Consider the following 20406-nt stretch of genomic DNA (forward strand, 5'->3'; position numbering starts at 1 on the left):
ACGACCCTATGAGTAGCTGTTAACTCAACCCATGTACTGTTGCTTCTTTAATCTGAGATTGCTCTGACAGCTGTTGATTTTAGGTAAGATTCAAACTGCTCATAAGTAATCCTCACGTCCCCACTTGGAAAAAAGCTCACTTGCTTTTGAATTATTCATAAATATTAAATATGTTTTTTCCTTTAAAACAGCAGGTTAATACTGGTGTTAAAGATGTAGAATGAAGAAAAGGGCCTTACAAGCAAATAACCAGTCAAAGTATTATGGTTACCATTTCATTTTCCAAGATGTCAACCTAAAGAAGGCATTTTTATTTCATAAGGAAACAGCTATAAGCAGAAAGCACTGAGGGGAGCTAACAAAAGTTAAACTCTTAAGAAGTGAAATCAGAGGTACTGCTGTCAGAGTCACCTTGTAGGAGCAGAGACTGTCCCGGTGAGGGATGTTTGATACAAGCTGCACTAAACGGAAGAGAGCACATGTTAAAAAATAAGTGATAGACTTATAGAGGAGGTGGAGCCCTTAAAGCAGAGATCTGACAGATTGCCTCCAAGACGGACAGTTGTTTGTTCATCAAGGCTCTGATAATCTGTCACAGACGCACCACATGCACCACACATACAAACCAAATCGTATTTTGATTTTCCCCTTTATGCCTCAAGCTACTGTTGTCATATTTAGTTTTAAAACTCTTTTTCTTAAAAAAAAAAAAGAAACCTGTCTTAAGGAAAATACTATTGTTGCGATCTACAAACTAATTCTATAAAATGTTCAGTATAAAAAAGGAAAAAGAAGCAATTATTAAAATTCACTATTAAATATGCATCGGAAAGATGCTTTTTTGCAGGGAATTTTGTTTACAAGGTTCATGCATTCAGTTTATTTAATAAAACAGAATTAATCAATTTGTACCAGAACTATTGACCTTTAAAATATTAGTAAATAAATAATCTAAGAGGAGACGTGCCTCGAAATAGGATAAAAATGAGAACCTGGATGTAAAATGTTCTTATATATTACAGATATTTAGGTTGGAATTAGCATAATAGTCACCCATGCAGTATTCTTTTCTGAAAGAGGTAATACAATCTCCTATTATGATCTGTTAGCTTGTAAAATAATACCATCCTTACTAAAGAATAGCTTAAACAGAACTTGGATTTGAGGCATGGTATATTTCACTGGAAGGATAGGTGTTTGAGAGCGTAAAACGTTTGGTCAGTTGACACAAACATTGGAAATATTAGAAGTGGTTTTGGTTAAGGTGGTCTTCCAACTGGAAAATGTATCCCTGTTCTCGTTCCAGTAGCAACAGTCCTTTGGGACTATATCAAACCTGACATCACCCTACATGTCCTCATTAGTGTGTGATTGCAGATAAACTAGAGTGTATATATTTAACAGATTGTGCTGTATGAGTCTCGTTACTATTTCATTTTTACCAAACCTGCTCCCTTCTACAGCATCCTGATAATCACTTGAGCCCATCTGTAAGTAGGACAGATATTCGTCCAGAGATTTTGCAGCAACAAGCACATGCACTTATGGTGTTTGCTGAATGAAATTCTCCCTATTTGCAGCTTTATTTGTTAGCATATTTTCTGATATTCCAAATGTTTAAAAATCTAAACTATTTCTGTTTAAAAGCTGTGAAACAGGGCAACAAGGAAATGCAGTTTTCATGGCATCCATAAAAATATGGCATCTGACATGTAAGCAGTTCTTTAGTGTATAAAAAATATATATTTAGCAGTAATGTACAAAGCTAATTCCAACTGTTGGTGTGTCTTCTAATTAAGAAGTTTTCAAATGATTGGTATGAGAGCCTGTAATAAAACCTGGATCCCAATACCTGTTGTTGATCTGTTTGCAACTTTGTCAGTCATACCCCAGCTAGCCATGCAGATCCATTTCCAAAGCCTATTAAAAAATAATGGCTAATTTTTTATGTGCACAGCTTGCAAAGCTGTTATAGGATGTACACATTTTTTATTATATTCCATTGTTTTAATGAAGTATTGGGCTCGTTATTTGCAAATACTTATTGACTTTAATTGATTTTGGGTACAAAAATCTTCTAATGCGGACATCCCCTAGTGTGAAGTGGAACCGAACAAAGTTCTCTATACTTTAGCCTGCTATAGTGAGGTACGGAGGTCAGAACTTTAATGGTGGACAGTCTGGAGTCTTGAAAGAGTTCACTAGATTTGCAAAACTGCAAAATGTGACCTTTTATGAACTTGTAACTAAAAATATAATCCCAATAACTGAACATCCTCTATTAATACTATAGTTAGAAGGTATATACTTATAACTTAAGCAACCCTGCACATTGTTTAAACGCCTTTCTATAGACTGTATATGAAGTTTCTGTGTAATAATGTCTATAAACCCTTCAGAAAAAAGCAAAAAACAAAGATGTATTTGTTAGAAGTGAAAACACTTAAACCTTTTCAGCCCAAGGTCACGTCTTATTTTTTACTAAATAATTATGCACAATTCTCATGCATATTATGTGTACAACATGCACTTCCAATCACAAAGTCAGACAGGCGTGAATGAGCCAACTGAACACACTGCTTCCTTCTCAGAAACTGCTGGAAGTCTGTAAAAACAGCAAAGAACTGAGCAAATGTAACTTCATTGTGTAAATATAGCATTTCTCTAATATGCAATGAAACACAGCAGATTAAACAAGGCCAGAGAAGAAGGAGGTGCTTGCCATGGAGATAGGAGAGTGAGGAGAAGAAGAAAGAACGGCGCTTCGAAAAATCTACAAACAGCATAATGGAAACGGAGAAGAGGGAAAGAATGGTAAGAGGAAAGTGGGAGTGTGATAGGGAAGCGGTGGAGCAAATCAAAGTAAAATTAAGTGCATTTACATATTTAGATGAGCGCTTCTAGTCACCCTGTCTAATTATTTCATCTCCATTTTTCATTTGCACACTGTTTGATCCAAAAGCGGCGGGTTGTGAGGAAAGTTCCCCCCTTTTGCGATGACTTTATTGCATTCTTCCTCACCACTCTCTCTTTCTGCGACTGACTTTCCACCTCTTGCACGCGGCTTTCGTTATCCGGGTCATTACCATACACTTTTTGTCAATTCACACTTGTTCTTCCTATCCTTCTCACCACCACCCCCCACCCCTCCCTGCTCCTGCTGTCTTTTACTATGTTTTATGCATAAAAGAATACTGCCCTACTTGTGTCCAGAAAGTTTGTGTGTGTGTGTGTGTGTGTGTGTGTGTGTGCGTGTGTGTGTTTGTGTGTGTGTTTGAGACTTTGTGTAAAAGTTCAGCACTAATGCCCTTTCTAACACAATGTTTTATGCATTGTGTTGCTTGGGAAAAGATGAGATGGGTACATGTCAGTGCCCAGCATGTGTGTATGTCTGAATACTCTCACCTACAACTACACTCTGCACATTGGCTTTAGCCTTTCTGGTTTCAGCATTCTAGTCTGGACCCCACCCCCACCCCCCACCCTTTCTTCAATCGTTTCTCCACAGTAAATAAATCTGGCTTTCTCCTCTTCCTCGGAGCTGCTCATCACTGTCTGCATCACCTTATCTTCATTACCTCTGCTTGCTTCTGTAAATCTCTTGCTCCTTCTACTACAGTGATCATTATTACTATTAGTGTAGAGGGTATGTATGTGTGTGATAGTTTATCATATAAAAGGCACCTCATTAGGAATAATTCGTGTAAATTTGTGCATGCCACCTGAATTGTGCATTTCATGTTTAGATGCAGAAGTGGCCTTTTTGCCTGTGCATGAATGCATGCATGCACCCGGGTGCGTCTGCTGGCATAAAAGGTTGTTATGTGCTTTAGGTGTTAATTGGTTGTGGAACGTCATTAATATTCTCCTTGCGAGGCCACTCGTCAGGAGCCGAGCTGGCAAACTGATGAGAGTGTGATTTTCCTCCAGAGAGAGAGAGAGAGAAAGAGACGGAGACAGTGAGGGAGAAAGAGTAACAGTAGTGACTGTGGCGCAAAGAGACTCTTTAAGGTCAGAAGTGAGAGAAGAGGGAGGCAAGAAAAGGTTTAGAATTAAATGCAATGTTAGCAGTGGTGGGGTGGTGGGCATTCGAGCAAGGAGGGGTCGAAGGAGTGAGTGAGGAAGACAGAAAGAGATGAAGGTATGGAGGGAGAGCGAGAGATGTGATAAAAAGCCATAAAGGGTTCCATTGAGTCACTGGGTGAAAGGAAAGATTATATCATGCAAGGGTGAAATTACTCCATTGTTAGGCATTTGTGGATTGGCGTAATGGGGGCAAGGCAGTTGGCAGGGCTCCCTCCAGCGAGGTGGCCCATAGCTGCTCAATTCTAATCACCAACCTTATGCCACGACAGCACCCTGCTTCCAGCTACACATACACAATACAGCATACTTACCATACCCCTGCAGACCACACACAAATGAGCCATTAAAGGATTCAGCCTTAGAAGGCTGGTATGACCTCGAATGACGCATTACATAGCTACAGCTGCAGGAGGTCTTTACCAGCTTTGCACATCTGGGGGTTGAGGAAAACAGCTCAAAGTCAGTAAGGTAGCTCTGGCTACATTGTTATAGGGTGGTTTCCTGCTGGAAGGTAAACCTCTGCTCTAGTCTCAAGTCTTTTGCAGCCTATAACAACTTTTCTTCTGGGATTGACTTATTTAACTCCATCCACCCTCCCAATCCAGCTTGCCTCTCCCTGCTGAAGATGCACAGAATGATACATCCAGCGCCATGTTGAAGGATGATGTATATGTGAAATTTTCACCAAATAAAGTGCTTCACATGCAGACCAAAACATTCACCTGACTGTGGCTTGTAAAAACTGAAAGAAGACCTGTGCTTTTTGTGCGGCTGTTGATATCTAAAGTTCATTCAGAGTAACCATGAGCTGCTTCTTTGATCAATATTATCCTTGCTTTGCAGATTAGGTGGATGGTCCTCTTTCATTCTTGATTATAGATTTAAAGGGCATTTTGAGATGTTATGGCCCTAAAAAACAACTTTATTCCTGACCTCTCTGTTGAGTTCCTTCGTCTTCATGACGCTGTTTGTTCATTAATGTTCTGTAATACTTCTGCGGCCTTCACAAAACATACCGGTATTGTACACTGGTGGAGCCTTTCTGCTAATTAGGTGACTTCTACAGGCAATTGGCTGCCCTGGATTTTATTTAGGGTGTCAGATTAGAGGTGCTGTATACAAATGCATGGCAAATGTCAGATTTTGATTTGTAAATATATTTAAAACTGTCTGTTTGAGTTCAACTTCAAAATGATGTACTACTTTGTCCTTCACATAAAGTCCCAATAAAATACATCAACGTTTTTGGTTTTAACTTGATACAAGGTCTATGGAAAAAGTTATATGGGTTGAATACACTGTATACCCAAGGAGTAAAGGCCAAGACAGGAGCTGGCACATACAGGGGTTGGACAATGAAACTGAAACACCTGGTTTTAGACCACAATAATTTATTAGCATGGTGTAAGGCCTCCTTTTGCGGCCAATACAGCGTCAATTTGTCTTGGGAATGACATATACAAGTCCTGCACAGTGGTCAGAGGGATTTAAGTCATTCTTCTTGCAGGATAGTGGCCAGGTCACTACGTGATACTTCCTGATATTTTCCTGACTCGCTCCTCCAAAACACCCCAAAGTGGCTCAATAATATTTAGATCTGGTGACTGTGCAGGCCATGAGAGATGTTCAACTTCACTTTCATGTTCATCAAACCAATCTTTCACCAGTCTTGCTGTGTGTATTGGTGCATTGTCATCCTGATACACGGCACCGCCTTCAAGATACAATGTTTGAACCATTGGATGCACATGGTCCTCAAGAATGGTTCGGTAGTCCTTGGCAGTGACGCGCCCATCTAGCACAAGTATTGGGCCGAGGGAATGCCATGATATGGCAGCCCAAACCATCACTGATCCACCCCCATGCTTCACTCTGGGCATGCAACAGTCTGGGTGGTACGCTTCTTTGGGGCTTCTCCACACTGTAACTTCTGGATGTGGGGAAAACAGTAAAGGTGGACTCAGCAGAGAACAATACATGTTTCACATTGTCCACAGCCCAAGATTTGCGCTCCTTGCACCATTGAAACCGACGTTTGGCATTGGCATGAGTGACCAAAGGTTTGGCTATAGCAGCCCGGCCGTGTATATTGACCCTGTGGAGCTTCTGACGGACAGTTCTGGTGAAAACAGGAGAGTTGAGGAGCACATTTAATTCTGCCGTGATTTGGGCAGCCGTGGTTGTATGTTTTTTGGATACAATCCGGGTTAGCACCCGAACATCCCTTTCAGACAGCTTCCTCTTGTGTCCACAGTTAATCCTGTTGGATGTGGTTCGTCCTTCTTGGTGGTATGCTGACATTACCCTGGATACGTGGCTCTTGATACATCACAAAGACTTGCTGTCTTGGTCACAGATGCGCCAGCAAGACGTGCACCAACAATTTGTCCTCTTTTGAACTCTGGTATGTCACCCAAAATATTGTGTGCATTTCAATATTTTGAGCAAAACTGTGCTCTCACCCTGCTAATTGAACCTTCACACTCTGCTCTTACTGGTGCAATGTGCAATCAATGAAGACTGGCTACCAGGCTGGTCCAATTTAGCCATGAAACCTCCCACACTAAAATGACAGGTGTTTCAGTTTCATTGTCCAACCCCTGTACATGTTCTAGCACACTGACTACTATTAGTCAAACTCACATTAGGGAACAAAACAAAATTGCACTCTGGTGACAGAAAATGTTAGCACTTGTGCTGGGAAGGGAAAGAAGAGAGGGACTGACACGTGCACAGCGGCAGAGAAACCAGTGAGCAGAGAGTCGCAGCCTGTCACTGGGAGGTGCGATGCCGCGTGGATAATGAGTGTTACTCCCAGCAGGTGGCTGTGTAGCATGTGGCTCTCGGCGCACACAGACACACTCGTTAGGAAGCTTCGACAGTATGTTCTCAACTTGGCAGGTAACACTGTTTGCATTTATCTTACTGAATAAGGGATGTCTGAGTTTAGTATACAGTTGCAGCCCAACAGGGGGGTGGGACGTGGAGGGGGGGACTTGCATGGTGATGCATAAAATATGCCTGTAATGCATTCTCTTACTAAAACCATGGATATATTATTTATCACAGCAGCCATGAAAACAGCAAGAGCCCAGAGCAGCAAGTGTCATGTCTGTGTTAAAACTTTGTCGCCTTGATGGCCTGTAAAGTCTAACACCTTATATCCAGCAGCTCTTTTTATCTGAGCAAATGAGAAAAAAACTGCAGCTATCTGGATTCCTGCTGTATCTTTCCTCATTGCAAGTGTTACAGCTATTATTCGCACTGGCGTAAGCTGTCGCCTTCTCTGAAGCATTTTTCTCACAATAACCGGTGCGACTGCTGTGGTAACTTTTCACAAGTGCACCTCAGGTTTTGTCTGTTCAAACTAAGAGGTAACTGTCATTAAAGGAGTTTGTGGAGGCTTTCTTGACAGTTTATATATATATATAAATATTTGGCAGAACATTTCTTAGTATATTCCAGCTACTTTTTAAACTACAGTTGAGCTTTTTTCTTATCCTTTTGGAAGGTACAATTGTTATTTAGAACTGACAACATTTTCCAGTAGATTGGAAAGTCTGATTTATTTTATATATATTTTATATATCAGTGGAAGAAGTATTATGTATCCAAAGTGCAAGACTGAAACATTAATAATGTTTGCTTTAGGTCCTTATATTTTGTGCATTTGCCATTTCTTCTCACTTTTTAAATGTTAGGTTATGGTGTGGATCAATATGCTGTTGAAATATTTTTATTTCAAATTTCGCATAATTACGCAGTCTTCACCAGGTTCACAGGGCATTTGAAGAGAAACAGGCCCACAGGATCACAGCTTCACGGGTACGTTTCTGATGGTACTACAGCTTTCCAAATAGCTAGTTGTTGTTTAGAAGCAACTCCTCATGAACTTGTACACAGTGAAATGATGAGTGAGTGATGATGAGTCCTTTCCAGCCTAGGGCCTGATTACTAATGGAAATGGACTTCTTTATCACCTCATGAAAAATAAATTCGTGGCTTACAAATTAAAACCTGTTCAACACTCTAAGTAGCTTAAAAAAGTAAAATATAGTTCAGATGTGCTTATTATATAGTAATTGTAAGGGGTGACAATAGTTGTTCCATTATTATTTTTTGATAAAAACAATTATTTCTTAATATGTAACTTCTTTTTCACCAGATGAAAAAATATACAAAATTAATTATTAGATTATACTACTCGAAAAAAGATTGCTTTTTACACATCCTTTTTAGATGTCCCTGTAAGCATGGATGGTGTTGCTATAACAATACAATGGAATGCATTCATTTTGTTGTTCAGAATCGAATCTATTGGTTTGGATTTTTTGTTGAATTCGTTCACGTACAACTGACAGCATATGGACCAAGTTTAAACATTCTTAGTTTTTGTAGACAATCCTCAGGCACTCATACCACAGCTGGTTGCACATGGGGACCTGATCAGCTCAAATGATGCCTCATTTCTATGAAAGTTATTTTAACTCATTCCCTACCTGACTACTAGTAGAAAAATGCATCATTGTGGTTTAACAATGTTTTTTGCCAGAATTTTTAAACTGGGAAAAAAAAAACTATTGTAGCAGGTACAATTCCAGTCATGCTTTTAAGCAGAGAGCTGGCTTTTATAGACCTGCTGTCAGTGTTTAAATTAAAGCTATAAATCTTAGCTGACCTCATATTTTGATATGGCTGTGATTTGAAGCATCTTTCCATTTAAGTTTATGCCGCTCTATATTTTGTTGCATTATATTTTGTGACTTTTTTCTGGCCATATATACAGTAAAATGACTGAATATATTTATTTTATTTTGTTTTTTTGTTGTTGTTCTTTTTGGTAAAAAAGGGGGATGGTTGAGTTTGGCAGTTGCTTTAATTATCAAACAAATTCCCCATTTCCATTCCAGTATCCATGTGAACCAACAAGGGTTTCCTAAGTCCAGAAAACAAATGTAACAGCTACTGAATTTGCAATGGAGTAGTAAATGTTATAGTCAGTTACACCCAATTAGTTTTTCATCAGTATATGCTACAAATCCTCCTAACTCCACTCAGTAATATGCATTATAGGTTCCAGATAACCTACAGGTGAAATGCTCCTCTCCGCCTTTCACAGATCAGCCAGTTCTTTGTTAGTTTGCGCCACTAATTTTAACAGGTCTTGACATATGATTTAAAATTGCAGAATGCATCTGTCAGTGTACAGCTGACTCTGATAGATGTATAGGTTGCATAAAGATAAAATATACCACATGTAATACCCAAAGCAATTTAATAATACCATGATAGTGGAATGAGGAGAGAAAAGGGAAAGGTCAAATTTAAAAAATGCTCACTTTTTTGTATACCTTTGCACCTGCTTAATTCATGAGTCATTTTCATGTGCTGCAATGTCACGCTGGAGCATGTATTAAAAATTGAATGAATTGGGCATTGTGCTGGTGGTGTGCGACCATGTGCAGAGGCAATAGTCCTTGATGCGGCTGTGGGGTTCGAGTCCTGGACCCGGAGACCTTTGCTGAATGTCTCCCTCTCTCTTTGCCCTCTTCACTGTCTACCTACTGTTGGAAAAATGAAAAAAAAAAAGGCCTTTAGTGCTGCAAAAACATTTAATGTATCCAAGGTCCTGTTGTTTTCTACAATAGAACAATTCCTACATCCAGATATTTGAATGATGTCTCTGTTTTATTACTTCTCTTCTCTCTCAGGCGGTAGAAAGCCTAAATTCTCATCTCAGTAGTCAGACTTGGGGTCTCTTGATGTTTCAGTCTTCTAGCCCAGGTAGAAAACTGGATGTTGATATGACTGCTCTTTTACTGAAGTATAAACTTTGTGTAATTTACAAAATTCCTGCTTTTTGGTGAAAATGTGTGCTTTCAAAACACACAAAATGTTTTATTTGTAATTTCCCTTTGGTAACATAGTCTTTTTTTTTTCAGTTTTTTTTCATCCAAAAATGTCTCAAGGCCAGGAAACCCTGTCGGCTTCTAATAGCTGCCCCGAGCTCTGTCTCTTAGCATGGTATCACCTGTGAAGGAGTAAAGTAACCGAGACCTTAGCTGTTGCCTAAAGTTAGCATAAAGTATGTAGCTTACCAAGCTAACTATGCCGCTTTATTTACATTGTGTAAAAACAGTCTGGAGCAGGTGGATAAAGCTGTTTACAGATGCTAAATGTTTGCAAACATAAATTGTCATGTGCTTCTAATTCTGAAACTAGATGCAAAAGCGGATATGCTCCTAAAATAGCTTCACAGAGTAAGCAGCATCTCTCTGCCCTGACACTGTTTGTCCACATTTAAATGAGGTGTTATGGATGCACTCTTGGAAAATCTGCTTGTATTTTTGTAAATCACAGTCAGAAAAAAAATTGCCTGGCTTTTATGAAGACAAAATCTGTTGGCAAAACACAGATTGCTTGGGAAAATTCTCCTTTGCAGAAAGCTGGTGGGATTTTCTAAGTTCCTAATTTTTAACGAAATGTTCTTGCTTTCAAAATTATCTATACATTTTACTGTATTTTTAATCTCCTCCTTTTCTGTCTTTCTTCCCCATATCACTGAAGGAAGAGGTTATTTAAGATAATTGTTGGTTGTAGCTAACAGAGCTAATGTAAAACAATTGTTAATGCTGTGGAGAAAATGTCACCAATTAATAATACTTTACAGTAATTTTATTTTTTGACGTTACCCTAATCTGTGCGTAACACATGTGACTTATTTACCTTGCAAAGTAGTAGAGTAGAGTTTTGATGTAGCTTACAAAGCTAACCGTACAGCTTTATTTTTGCTACTGAAAGAAATCACCAATTGATAATACTCTACTTTATTTATTTATTTACATTAGCTGCTAGCCTAATGTTACGAAAACATTAAGGCCACATAAGGTATTCACTTCTTAGAGTGGCTGTAGCTTACAGAACAAACTGTGGAGCTTTAGTTTTGCAGTTGATAAAAAAAAAATCACCAAATAATGAGGGTATACCACAGTTTGTTTGTTGGCCTTAACCTGGCCTCGATTATTACATTTTTTCTTTTTTGACCCAGAATTATTGGTGACCATATTGAGATGCATCTTCAAATTTCTACTTTCTTATGTAATAATCACATTGTTACAGTTTGTCTTTCTATATAGCAGTGGCAGACTATATAAAAAAAAAAATCTTGGTAATAGTGGAAGCAAAAGACTGCTTTTGTCATTTTTGCCATACAGTCCTCCACCCTCACGCACACTTGCACTGAAATATTTTCGCTACACTTGTATAGGTTTTGAGAGGTATTTTGTAAACTATTACTTTGTTACCAAGAAAAATTAGTGCAGTAAAGTCAGCTAAAGAGAAGCATTTTATTCCACAGCACTAAGCTTTTGCTAGCGCTGTCATGTACACCAGCACCAACCATCAATATTATTCTCCATCATCACTTACTGCTGGCTGGCACTTCTGAGGAAAAATGCTTGCTCAGTTCTTTTCCTAGCTGGAGAAGAATAAGTAAAAAATTGTCCCTTTTAATGCAGAGTAGATGTATGGTAAACATGTAGAGGAGCGAGAAAAATAAAAGGACTTCAGTGTCTTTCAAAGAGACTTCATGTGTTTTCTTCCACCCTATAAAACATGTGAAAAGAGTCTTATGTAATTTGCCAAAAAGATATTTCAACATTGAAAAAGGAATCAATGTCACACTCCTTGTACATGCATTTCCATCTGTCCATGGAATTTCAGAGAGAAAGTAAATTAAATCCTAATGTCTGTTTTGTATTCTTATTAGCCTGTCATGTGAAGAGTAATATTGACATTTGCCAGACTCCTCCACTGTCAACAAGCTGTGAAAATAAAGGAAATCAAAACTGTGTAATCCTGAATTTTGTGAAGTAAGAATGGAGGTGTCACTCGAAAGCCACCTAAATGATGGAGATGTATTGATCCCTTCGCCCAGGAGCAGGAGGTGAGGCTGAGTTGTACTTTTGGAAAATTCAGTCCCTGATGGTGTCCATAGATTGTGGAGCTGTGGCTTTTCTAATTAGAGTTTTCATAACTGAGATGGATTACCTTGTGCGTGGCTCTAGACTTGCTATTAAACCCAAGCCTGCAACACAAACTTGAAGTCAGAAAAACAATGGGCAGTCTAAAAAATTTAATCTTCAAAGAAACCAGTAAAGTAAAAAAGAAAAAAAGGTTTTAACAATATTATATAAGAAAGCTAAGGAAAAAAAATCAAAACATTAATAAAATAAACAGTTTGAATGATGTCTTATCAGTGTAGGACTGATGCAGTTCAGATTTGACTTCTCTAAACACTGTAGTTTTCAAACAGGAAGTGGAAAATGTGAAGAAATAGCAGCGAAATTCCCCTTATTTGTTCTTTAGCAAAAATATCGAAGGCTTTACAGTTTGGAAACTGGGTTTTATAAATATAGTATATAGTTATTCGGTTTGGGTTTAATTTATATTTCAGAGAAAGCCCAGTATTGTGTGTACAGACTGAAGAAAACAGTGATATCCTTCTTTTTATTGTTTAAAAACTCCGTCATTGCTGATCTTCCAACTTCAGTGACATTAGGCCGCAACGGTGTAATGCAACATCTTCCTCCAGTGTGTACAAATCATTTTTTTTATTCCTTTGTTAGCCTCTTCTATTGTTTTATTTATTGTTCATTTTTTAGGTAGCCAGAATTCTGCCTCACAAAGTTCTTCAGTGTCATTTAAACCAAACAAACTCAGACTAAAGGTTCTTAGCAAGACAGCCTTGATCTAATCAAGAAATATTGTAGCATTTTAAAACTGCGAGATCTCATAACACCCTACTTTTGAATATGTGGGTCTTAAACATCAGTTTCTTGTTATCATCACATCAAAGCAGACAGAATTTTGGATGTTTTTTAGTTTTGCCATTTAGTTACTCCACAATCAAAAGATGAGATTATTACTGAATACCTGCCGGATCCTAGAATCTAAAATTGACTTGGAAGAAAAGCGCTGGAAACACTCATTACCTGCACTTTTATTTAATTGTTTTTTTTTACAGTTCTACATCCATAAAGTTAAAATAAATCCAAATTGCCTATATATGATTCTGTTCATAAGAGGGTAGTAAAAATACCAGGGAGCCAGCTTACTTGTCATTGGATTGTAAACAAATAGTGGCAATAATTATGAACCTGAAAAGTTTTTCATGTGAATAAAATTAATTTGATTTCATGTAATGAATTTAAAAGGGAGTAGCAACATTTCAATCTACTCTTTTTTGGACATTGTGTTTTGTGTGTTTGTGGACAAGTTTCTTTTTTTTTTTTTTGTATTTATATTCGAAAAACTAAAATTCAAACACATGAATACACTTTAGTCTGAACCATTCCATTGTAGATCTGCCTGTATGATTAGTCATACTGCTAGAACCTCTACCCTAGTCTCAAGTCTTTTGCTGCCTTTAATAGATTTGTTTTTCCAGGTTTGTCCTGCATTTAGCTTGTTCCATTATCCTATCAGCTCTCAGTAGCTTCCCTGTCTCTGCTTTAGAACCCCACAACATGATGCTGCCACCACGTTTCACGGTAGTGGTGGTGTGTTCAGTTTTTTTTTTGTTTTGTTTTTTTTTACCACAAATTGTTGTTTGCATGTAGGTCAGTTACATATTTTGTCCCATCAGTGTACTAATTTTTCTATTGACAGATTTTCCCACCTGAGTTGTGGATCTCTGCAGCTCCGACAGAGTTAGCATTGTCCTCTCGACCGTTTCTTTGATTAATGTTTTCCTTGCCCAGCCTGCTAGTTTAGGTAGAGGGCCATGTCTTAGTAGGTTTGTTGTTGTGTCATACTCTTTTCAATTTTAGATGACAGAACAAACAGAGCTCCTTAAGATTTCAAAATTTGAGTTATTGCTTTAAAACCCTACCCTGGCCTTTCCAGGGTGTTCTTTGGTATTCATGATGCAATTTGTTTGCTTATGTTTTCCAAAAATAAAATAAGTTGGTTGGTTGTCAGGTGACAATTGTAAAAAAGTAGTTTTTATACTTTTGCTAGGCATGATATTCATCAACCTAGAAATGAGTCAGTTATTAAATCTATATACCTTTACATTTCTAAATCAATCTCATCACGCTTATACTGATGTTCACTTATCCTGAGACATCCATAGGGAGATGTTAATTTGATGGATTATTACCTTTCAAGAACCCATTCCCTTTTTTCTAACTTTGCCAGGCAATAAACCCTGTGGATTCTGATCTATTCCGGCACATATACATGTACTTCCCCCCGTTTCTGACACACTCACTGGCACATTACACACACACGAACACACACATGCATGCTCCCAATTCACCTGCCCGCAACAACCTCAAGGGAGACATAAAAAATAAATTCAACACTTCCGCAAGCCCAAGAAGCGCCTTAAGGACAAAGAGAAATTTAATCTTGGATAAGCCTCCCGATAGAATCTCTGCATTAGCCCTCTGCTGCTGGTTCATAGCTATCCCATCAACCCTTACCTCCCACACCTTGGCCCAATTCTCTGGTATCTGTCCTCCACCACATTGCTTGTTTCTTTTTCTTTTATTTCTCCCCAGCTTCTTCTCACAACTGCTTCTGTCTCTCCTCTTCGCTCCTTAATCATCAGTTGCATTCTGTTCTTCCACCTCATTGTATCCCTTCACCTATCCCATGTCTCCTCATGCCTCAGCCTCGTCACATCCTTTCACTCAGCTTTCATCTCTCCATCTACTCCCAGTTGAGCTACACACTGTATGTCTCCGTACTTCTGTTCCTCCATCTTTTCGGGGGGCTTTAATACCATTGGTATTAAATGCCGGCACGACCTCCTCAGCATACTTAAGTAGGCATGGATCCTTGTAAGGCTATTTGAGTGCTTAATATTTTCAGCACGCTGCTGACTTAAGCTCCTTAAGTGCTTTGGCAACACTTATTCCATGGTGGCACCAATGAAGCCCATTAAAAATTTGACTTCGATGAGGAAGAGAGGCCGAAAGTAAAGAAAGGAAGTTGGGTATCGGGGATATAATTTGCCATTGCTTCCTTTGCTTTCACACACACTGCGACAAAAACCAATACACCCATTGGGGGGCTGCCCACACAGGGGCTCTGCAGACATACAAATACACACTTACACATCAGTCGCACAATGATTTGCAATGTGTTTTCTTTCTCTCTGTAATTGTTTTTTCCATCTTTTATAAAGCACTCTGTGGTGACCCTATTTTGTTAAAAGCTGTTGATAAATGAATTTGACTTTATTTGACTTGGTAATAGGGAAATGGGTGTTTCAGATTGAACTGGAGACAATGTTTGTAAATACAGCTTGCAACAAATTAGAACAGATAGTTTATGATCAGCTGATTAAGGACAAGCAGAGGTGCTATTATAAAAGCAAAACTGCATTGCTGTTCTGTTTTACAGGATAATAAAGTCAAAGACGAAGAGCCTAGTGTAGTTAGCATCCACTATTGGCTTTGTATTGCCAGTTTTATGATCAATAGAAGTAATGATAGTACATGTGGGTGTCAGCTTGAACAAAGGAATTGCATTATGGTTGATGTGTTAGCTCAAAATGTACTGACAGACTGATTAGGCTCCTAATAAATTCTGTTTTATAATAATAAAAGTTCAGAACAGGTTCCTTTCAATTGGGGAAGTTAAAGTCATCATAAGTAACCTAACAAATGTACCGAAACATAATTACAGTGCCTTACAAAGATAATAATACCCTTCAAACTTTTCACATTTTTAAGATAACAAGTACAAACCTGAATATATTTAGTTGATTTTTTTGTGACACACCAACACAAAGATGTGTACTCCAGAAATCTGACCTTTATGGGAGAGTTGCATGATTTTCTAAAAACAGCCATAATATGTCCTCTCTTCTGTTTGCCACAGACTATGCAGGGGATTCTGTAAACTTGGAAGAAGGTGCTCTAGTTAGATGAGACCAAATTTTAACCTTTTGACCTACATGCAGAATGCAGAGATAGTTGTCTTCTGCAGGAAAACTGAGACTGGTGAGAGTTGACCAGAAGATGGATGCAGTTACACACAGGGTAATGGTGGAAGAAAACCAGTTAGAGGCTGCAAAAGACTTGTGACTGGGACAGAGGTTTATTTTTCAGACAAAGAACAATTTCTAACATACAGCCAAAGGAATGGTTAAAATCCAAGCATTTTTATGTTGGGAAACAAAAATTCACTTGAGTGTCTGTAATAATACATAAAAATTGATGTTCACAGTTGCTCTTCGTCTTGAAAAGAAAAATGGGCAAAAATCTAAGTCTCTACATGTGCTAAGCTGGTAGAGACATACCACTTAAGACTTGCCGCTGTAATCACTTCAAAGGTAGGTCTGCAAAGTCAGACTCATGGGGGGTGACGAAATATGCTCGCCACACCTTTCAGATAAATTTCTTTTCAAAGCTATATAAACATATGCAAATGTTTTCCCTCCTTTCAATTTTGCATAACTTTTTGTTGTTCTAGCACCCAAATCCCAATCAAATAAATGTCTGTGATATTAAGAAACATAATATAAGACAGTTCCATGGGTATAAAACGTTTGACATCATATACCCATGTTTTTTTTTCTTGCTTTGAACACAAAACATGCAAATGTGCAGAGCCATGGACATTCCCACAGCCGTAAAACTTAATTAAACACAAAGAGGCACTATGAGGATTTTCTGTGTCTTTGCATGGGTACATTAAGGGGCAGTAGACAGTGAAAGAGGCAAACATTCAAACAAATGTACACCCTGCTTCAGCCAAGACTGGACAGTCAAGCACATTCACATGCAAACACACTCCGCCACTGTTTTTCGACCTGAAAGACCCCGATTGTCAACAGAACCATCCCCAAATGCACATCTCTAACCTTCACAAACTTGAATTTTAAAATATGCAGACACTGACCCAATCCTGACAAAAGCACATTTTCTAAGCATGGGGGAGGGAAGCCAGCCTTATATAAACAAGCGGACGACAGTAAAAGGACAGATGGATGTGATCGGTGGCGTTCGCGCTTTGGGATTTTACCAGGCTTTGTAGATTAAGGGGAATGAAGAAAAACAAAACAAGGACGCACTTTTGGGAACCAACAAGCTGCTACGAAAAGGCAGATTGAAGGAGCAGGACTAAGAGAGGACGCTAGGACAGATAAACTAAAGACAAATTGAAGGATCAGTCTGAACACGTGAATGCATTTAGTTTCCATCTGTGCTGCACCAGCCGTCAGACTGGCCATACACAAGCTGCTGGTTGCACACCAATTCAGAGTAATTTTCCTTGCAACATCCAGTTGACCGACGAAGTAAGCACTGCGGAGAAGACTGCTGATGAGCCACTTTGGGCTTTGCCAGAGGTGTCAGGGCCATCACCGTCAGAGCTCATCGTGTTTACAACGGGACACTGAAAAAGGGCGAGGCGTGTGTGTGTAGTGATATTAAAATGACACCCGCACTTTATTCCACCAGATAGTGCTTAGCGAGGTGTGCGGTGCTGCTCATTACACTTTGTTTTCCTCGCTCACGGACGCAGTCACACACACATAACAGACAAACACGCCTCCGTAGACCAGCAGCACATCAGGCTCTGATAATCAGCTGCGCTCTGCCTCGACCTTAAACGCAGCAGGTTTCAGAACAGCACCTGTGAGTAAGTGTGTATCTGGATTCCAACAAGGGGCTCTGGCCGCAGCCAGTGGAACAGAAAGAATAGGAAGTTTTAGACAGGTCGATGGTGCACCATCATGGAGTCTGATAACCTATGATTATTCTGAGGAGTCTAAATTACCATGAAAAATCTCTCTCCATTCATGCTGCAGTGTGTACAGGATAGTGTATTGACAAGATCCCAGCATTCAAGGGAATAATGTTGTATACCTCCATGGTAAAATGGCAAATAGAGATGTATAATATCTAAAACTAAAGTTTGCTGAACCCTTTGCAAGCTGGCCATTCAACGCAGGGCACTTACACTCCCAATCTTTACAGAGCAGTGCTCGACTTGAGCTCAGATTGGCATTCGGTATGCAGCTTAAAGGAACATTGACTTGTAATTCCTGATTTGCTGGGTGAGAAGTACAGAAAACCACTTTTTGATTCATCTGACTACAATATGTTTGACAATTCAGGAATGTAGTATATTGTTAGCACTTTCACAGATAAATTGGTCTTGCTTTGGAAGACAGTTTATTGGCCTCAATGTGTATGAAATACATTGTCATTGATGTTTTCTGTTCCACAGAGTAGTGTGGTTTGACCTAGAAGACATGCAGACCATTAGCCGGTGTGGTTAAGGGTTTTGGTTGGTCGTTAGGGCTCCTTTTCCACAGAATATATGTTGCTGTCTGACAAGGCAGTGCACATTCCTTCAAAAATAATTAAGTTGTTGCATTTTTAGTTAGTTGCATAACTGTGCAACTGTTACTGTTCCTAGGCTGCTTTTTCACATCGAAAATTTACCATAGTAGATTTTCTAACAGTCTCATAATAGAGTGCTAAAAAATTGTTGTACACGCCACGTAAGCCCTGGCTGCAAGTTCGTCCTGTGTGTCCTTGCTACAAAAACAAGTTTCATTACTTGTGTGGTGATAGAGCATTCTTTAAGAGTTCTTTCCTTTTAAGTGTCTTTCCCAAACATCTTGTGTCTAACAGCACTGAAGTAAAAGCCGAGCTGCCTCGCACGTGTCTGCAGCATTGCAGTGGAGAACAAATCCAAGTGCGTTAGTGCATGAGTGAGTGTGTATTCGGACTAGTTTATCTGTAGAAGTTCAGGCAGGGTTACAGAAGAGCCATTGATCAAACCTGCACAGCCACTCACACTTGCAGGCTCAGACATACACACAAAACACATCTTCAAACTCAATACACAATGAGGTCTGTCCGAAGCTCTTGCCTCCTCCCTGGATTTTTCTCGCTGACTCTGCACAGCCTGGTCCTGGTCCTTCTCTTCATCACTCGTAAGTTCATGCACGCATTTACAGTTGTAGATAAAATTAGATGTGCTGCATTGACTTTAGAGCAGTGGTTGTCAGGCTTTTGAAGCCAAGTCCACCTTTTTCTGAAACTCTCCACTTTTTTAAGAAAAAAACAAAAATTTAAAATAAACTAAAATAATTTTTTTTATTTTGTATATTTCTATTGATATTTAGAAATTGTAATATTCAGTTAAACAACCTGAAGAAGATTGTATGTCTCCTCCTTGAGATATGAAACTGAGTTTTCTTAAAATTAATAAAATAATTAAGTACTTTCAAATAATAAAAATACTGTTGACCTTTCCGTAAACCATCTCTCATTCTCACGGCATCACCTTACTTTGCATTTAACACTGTAGCATACACAAATTGATCACCAGATAAGATATGCTGCCACGTATGTTTTGGATGTGTCAAAAAGTTCCAGTGTTGTGTGCACTGGTGAGGGCTAAGTTACCTCGGCATGCCAGATGTTTGAATCTGAAAGTAAAACTGACTGCTTAACTTCCTTTCTGATAAATTCAGATAATTTTCTGACAACTATGGGGCGCTAACGGACCATTGAAAATTAATTCCAGATGGTCACTTTATCCTTAAACATGAGATGGTGACATCTCACCATAATTAACATGATGCAGAACATGAATGGGAATTCCTCACCCTTAATCTCAATTCACTTTTGAGATCGGCAGCACGTTAAAGATGTGACAAGACTTTCACAAAATCTTCATTTTCTCACGTTCAGACCCATGGATTATGTATTTCTTCATGTACCAGTACACATAGCAAAATAGAAAACAGTGTTGATGCCACTTTGTTCCACTCCCATCATCGCTAGGAAGCCTCCACTACCAAACCCCCCCGAGAGGGATTGCAATACACGTTGAGAATCACTTGTTTAGAGGGAAACTCAAGTGTCAATATCCACCAAATAAGTCAGGGGAACAAGTAAAAACATGTTTCATATCATGACGAGATAAGCAAGTAGTACTATTGTACTACTTGCTTCTTGTACTAGCAATTTCTCATCATTTAAGGGAAACTCCCTGGTGACATATGTTTAAATGCTTCAATGGAGTGTTTCTTTTATTCTAAAATGGAACTTGTGAATATGAGAGTAATTTTTGTAACATAATTGTGAGTTAGATCAGGAGCAGTGCTAAGCACATGACCAAAGGGAGATAGCTCATGGTGGAATAATAAAAAGACTGCTTATACATTGTTTAAAATGCTTTAATTAAATCAGAATTAGTAATGAAGATTATGAACTTGGCGGAATTGGTGTAAACCTCGGAGGGGAAGGGAAATATTTCCAGAAAGATTTAAAGAAACAATGGTTG

General features: G+C 38.8%; 1 protein-coding gene across 5 annotated transcripts in view; it reads left to right on the forward strand.

Moving 5' to 3' along the window:
- cadm4 (cell adhesion molecule 4) overlaps window positions 1-20406 on the forward strand; it is a 293442-nt gene that overhangs the window by 187577 nt on the left and 85459 nt on the right. Inside the window, exon 1 of one of the 5 annotated variants that reach the window (XM_047360876.1) lies at window positions 6758-6987. The exons of 3 other annotated variants lie outside the window; for them this stretch is intronic. In XM_047360876.1, the coding sequence (XP_047216832.1) occupies window positions 6888-6987 (100 nt within the window). In that variant the 5' untranslated portion in view covers window positions 6758-6887. Of the gene's footprint in view, window positions 1-6757; window positions 6988-17124; window positions 19049-20406 lie in introns of those variants that run through there. One more of the 5 variants, XM_047360877.1, reaches the window with a different exon arrangement.

The sequence above is a fragment of the Girardinichthys multiradiatus genome, chromosome 3 (assembly GCF_021462225.1).
Source record: "Girardinichthys multiradiatus isolate DD_20200921_A chromosome 3, DD_fGirMul_XY1, whole genome shotgun sequence".
Taxonomy (NCBI): Eukaryota; Metazoa; Chordata; class Actinopteri; order Cyprinodontiformes; family Goodeidae; genus Girardinichthys; species Girardinichthys multiradiatus.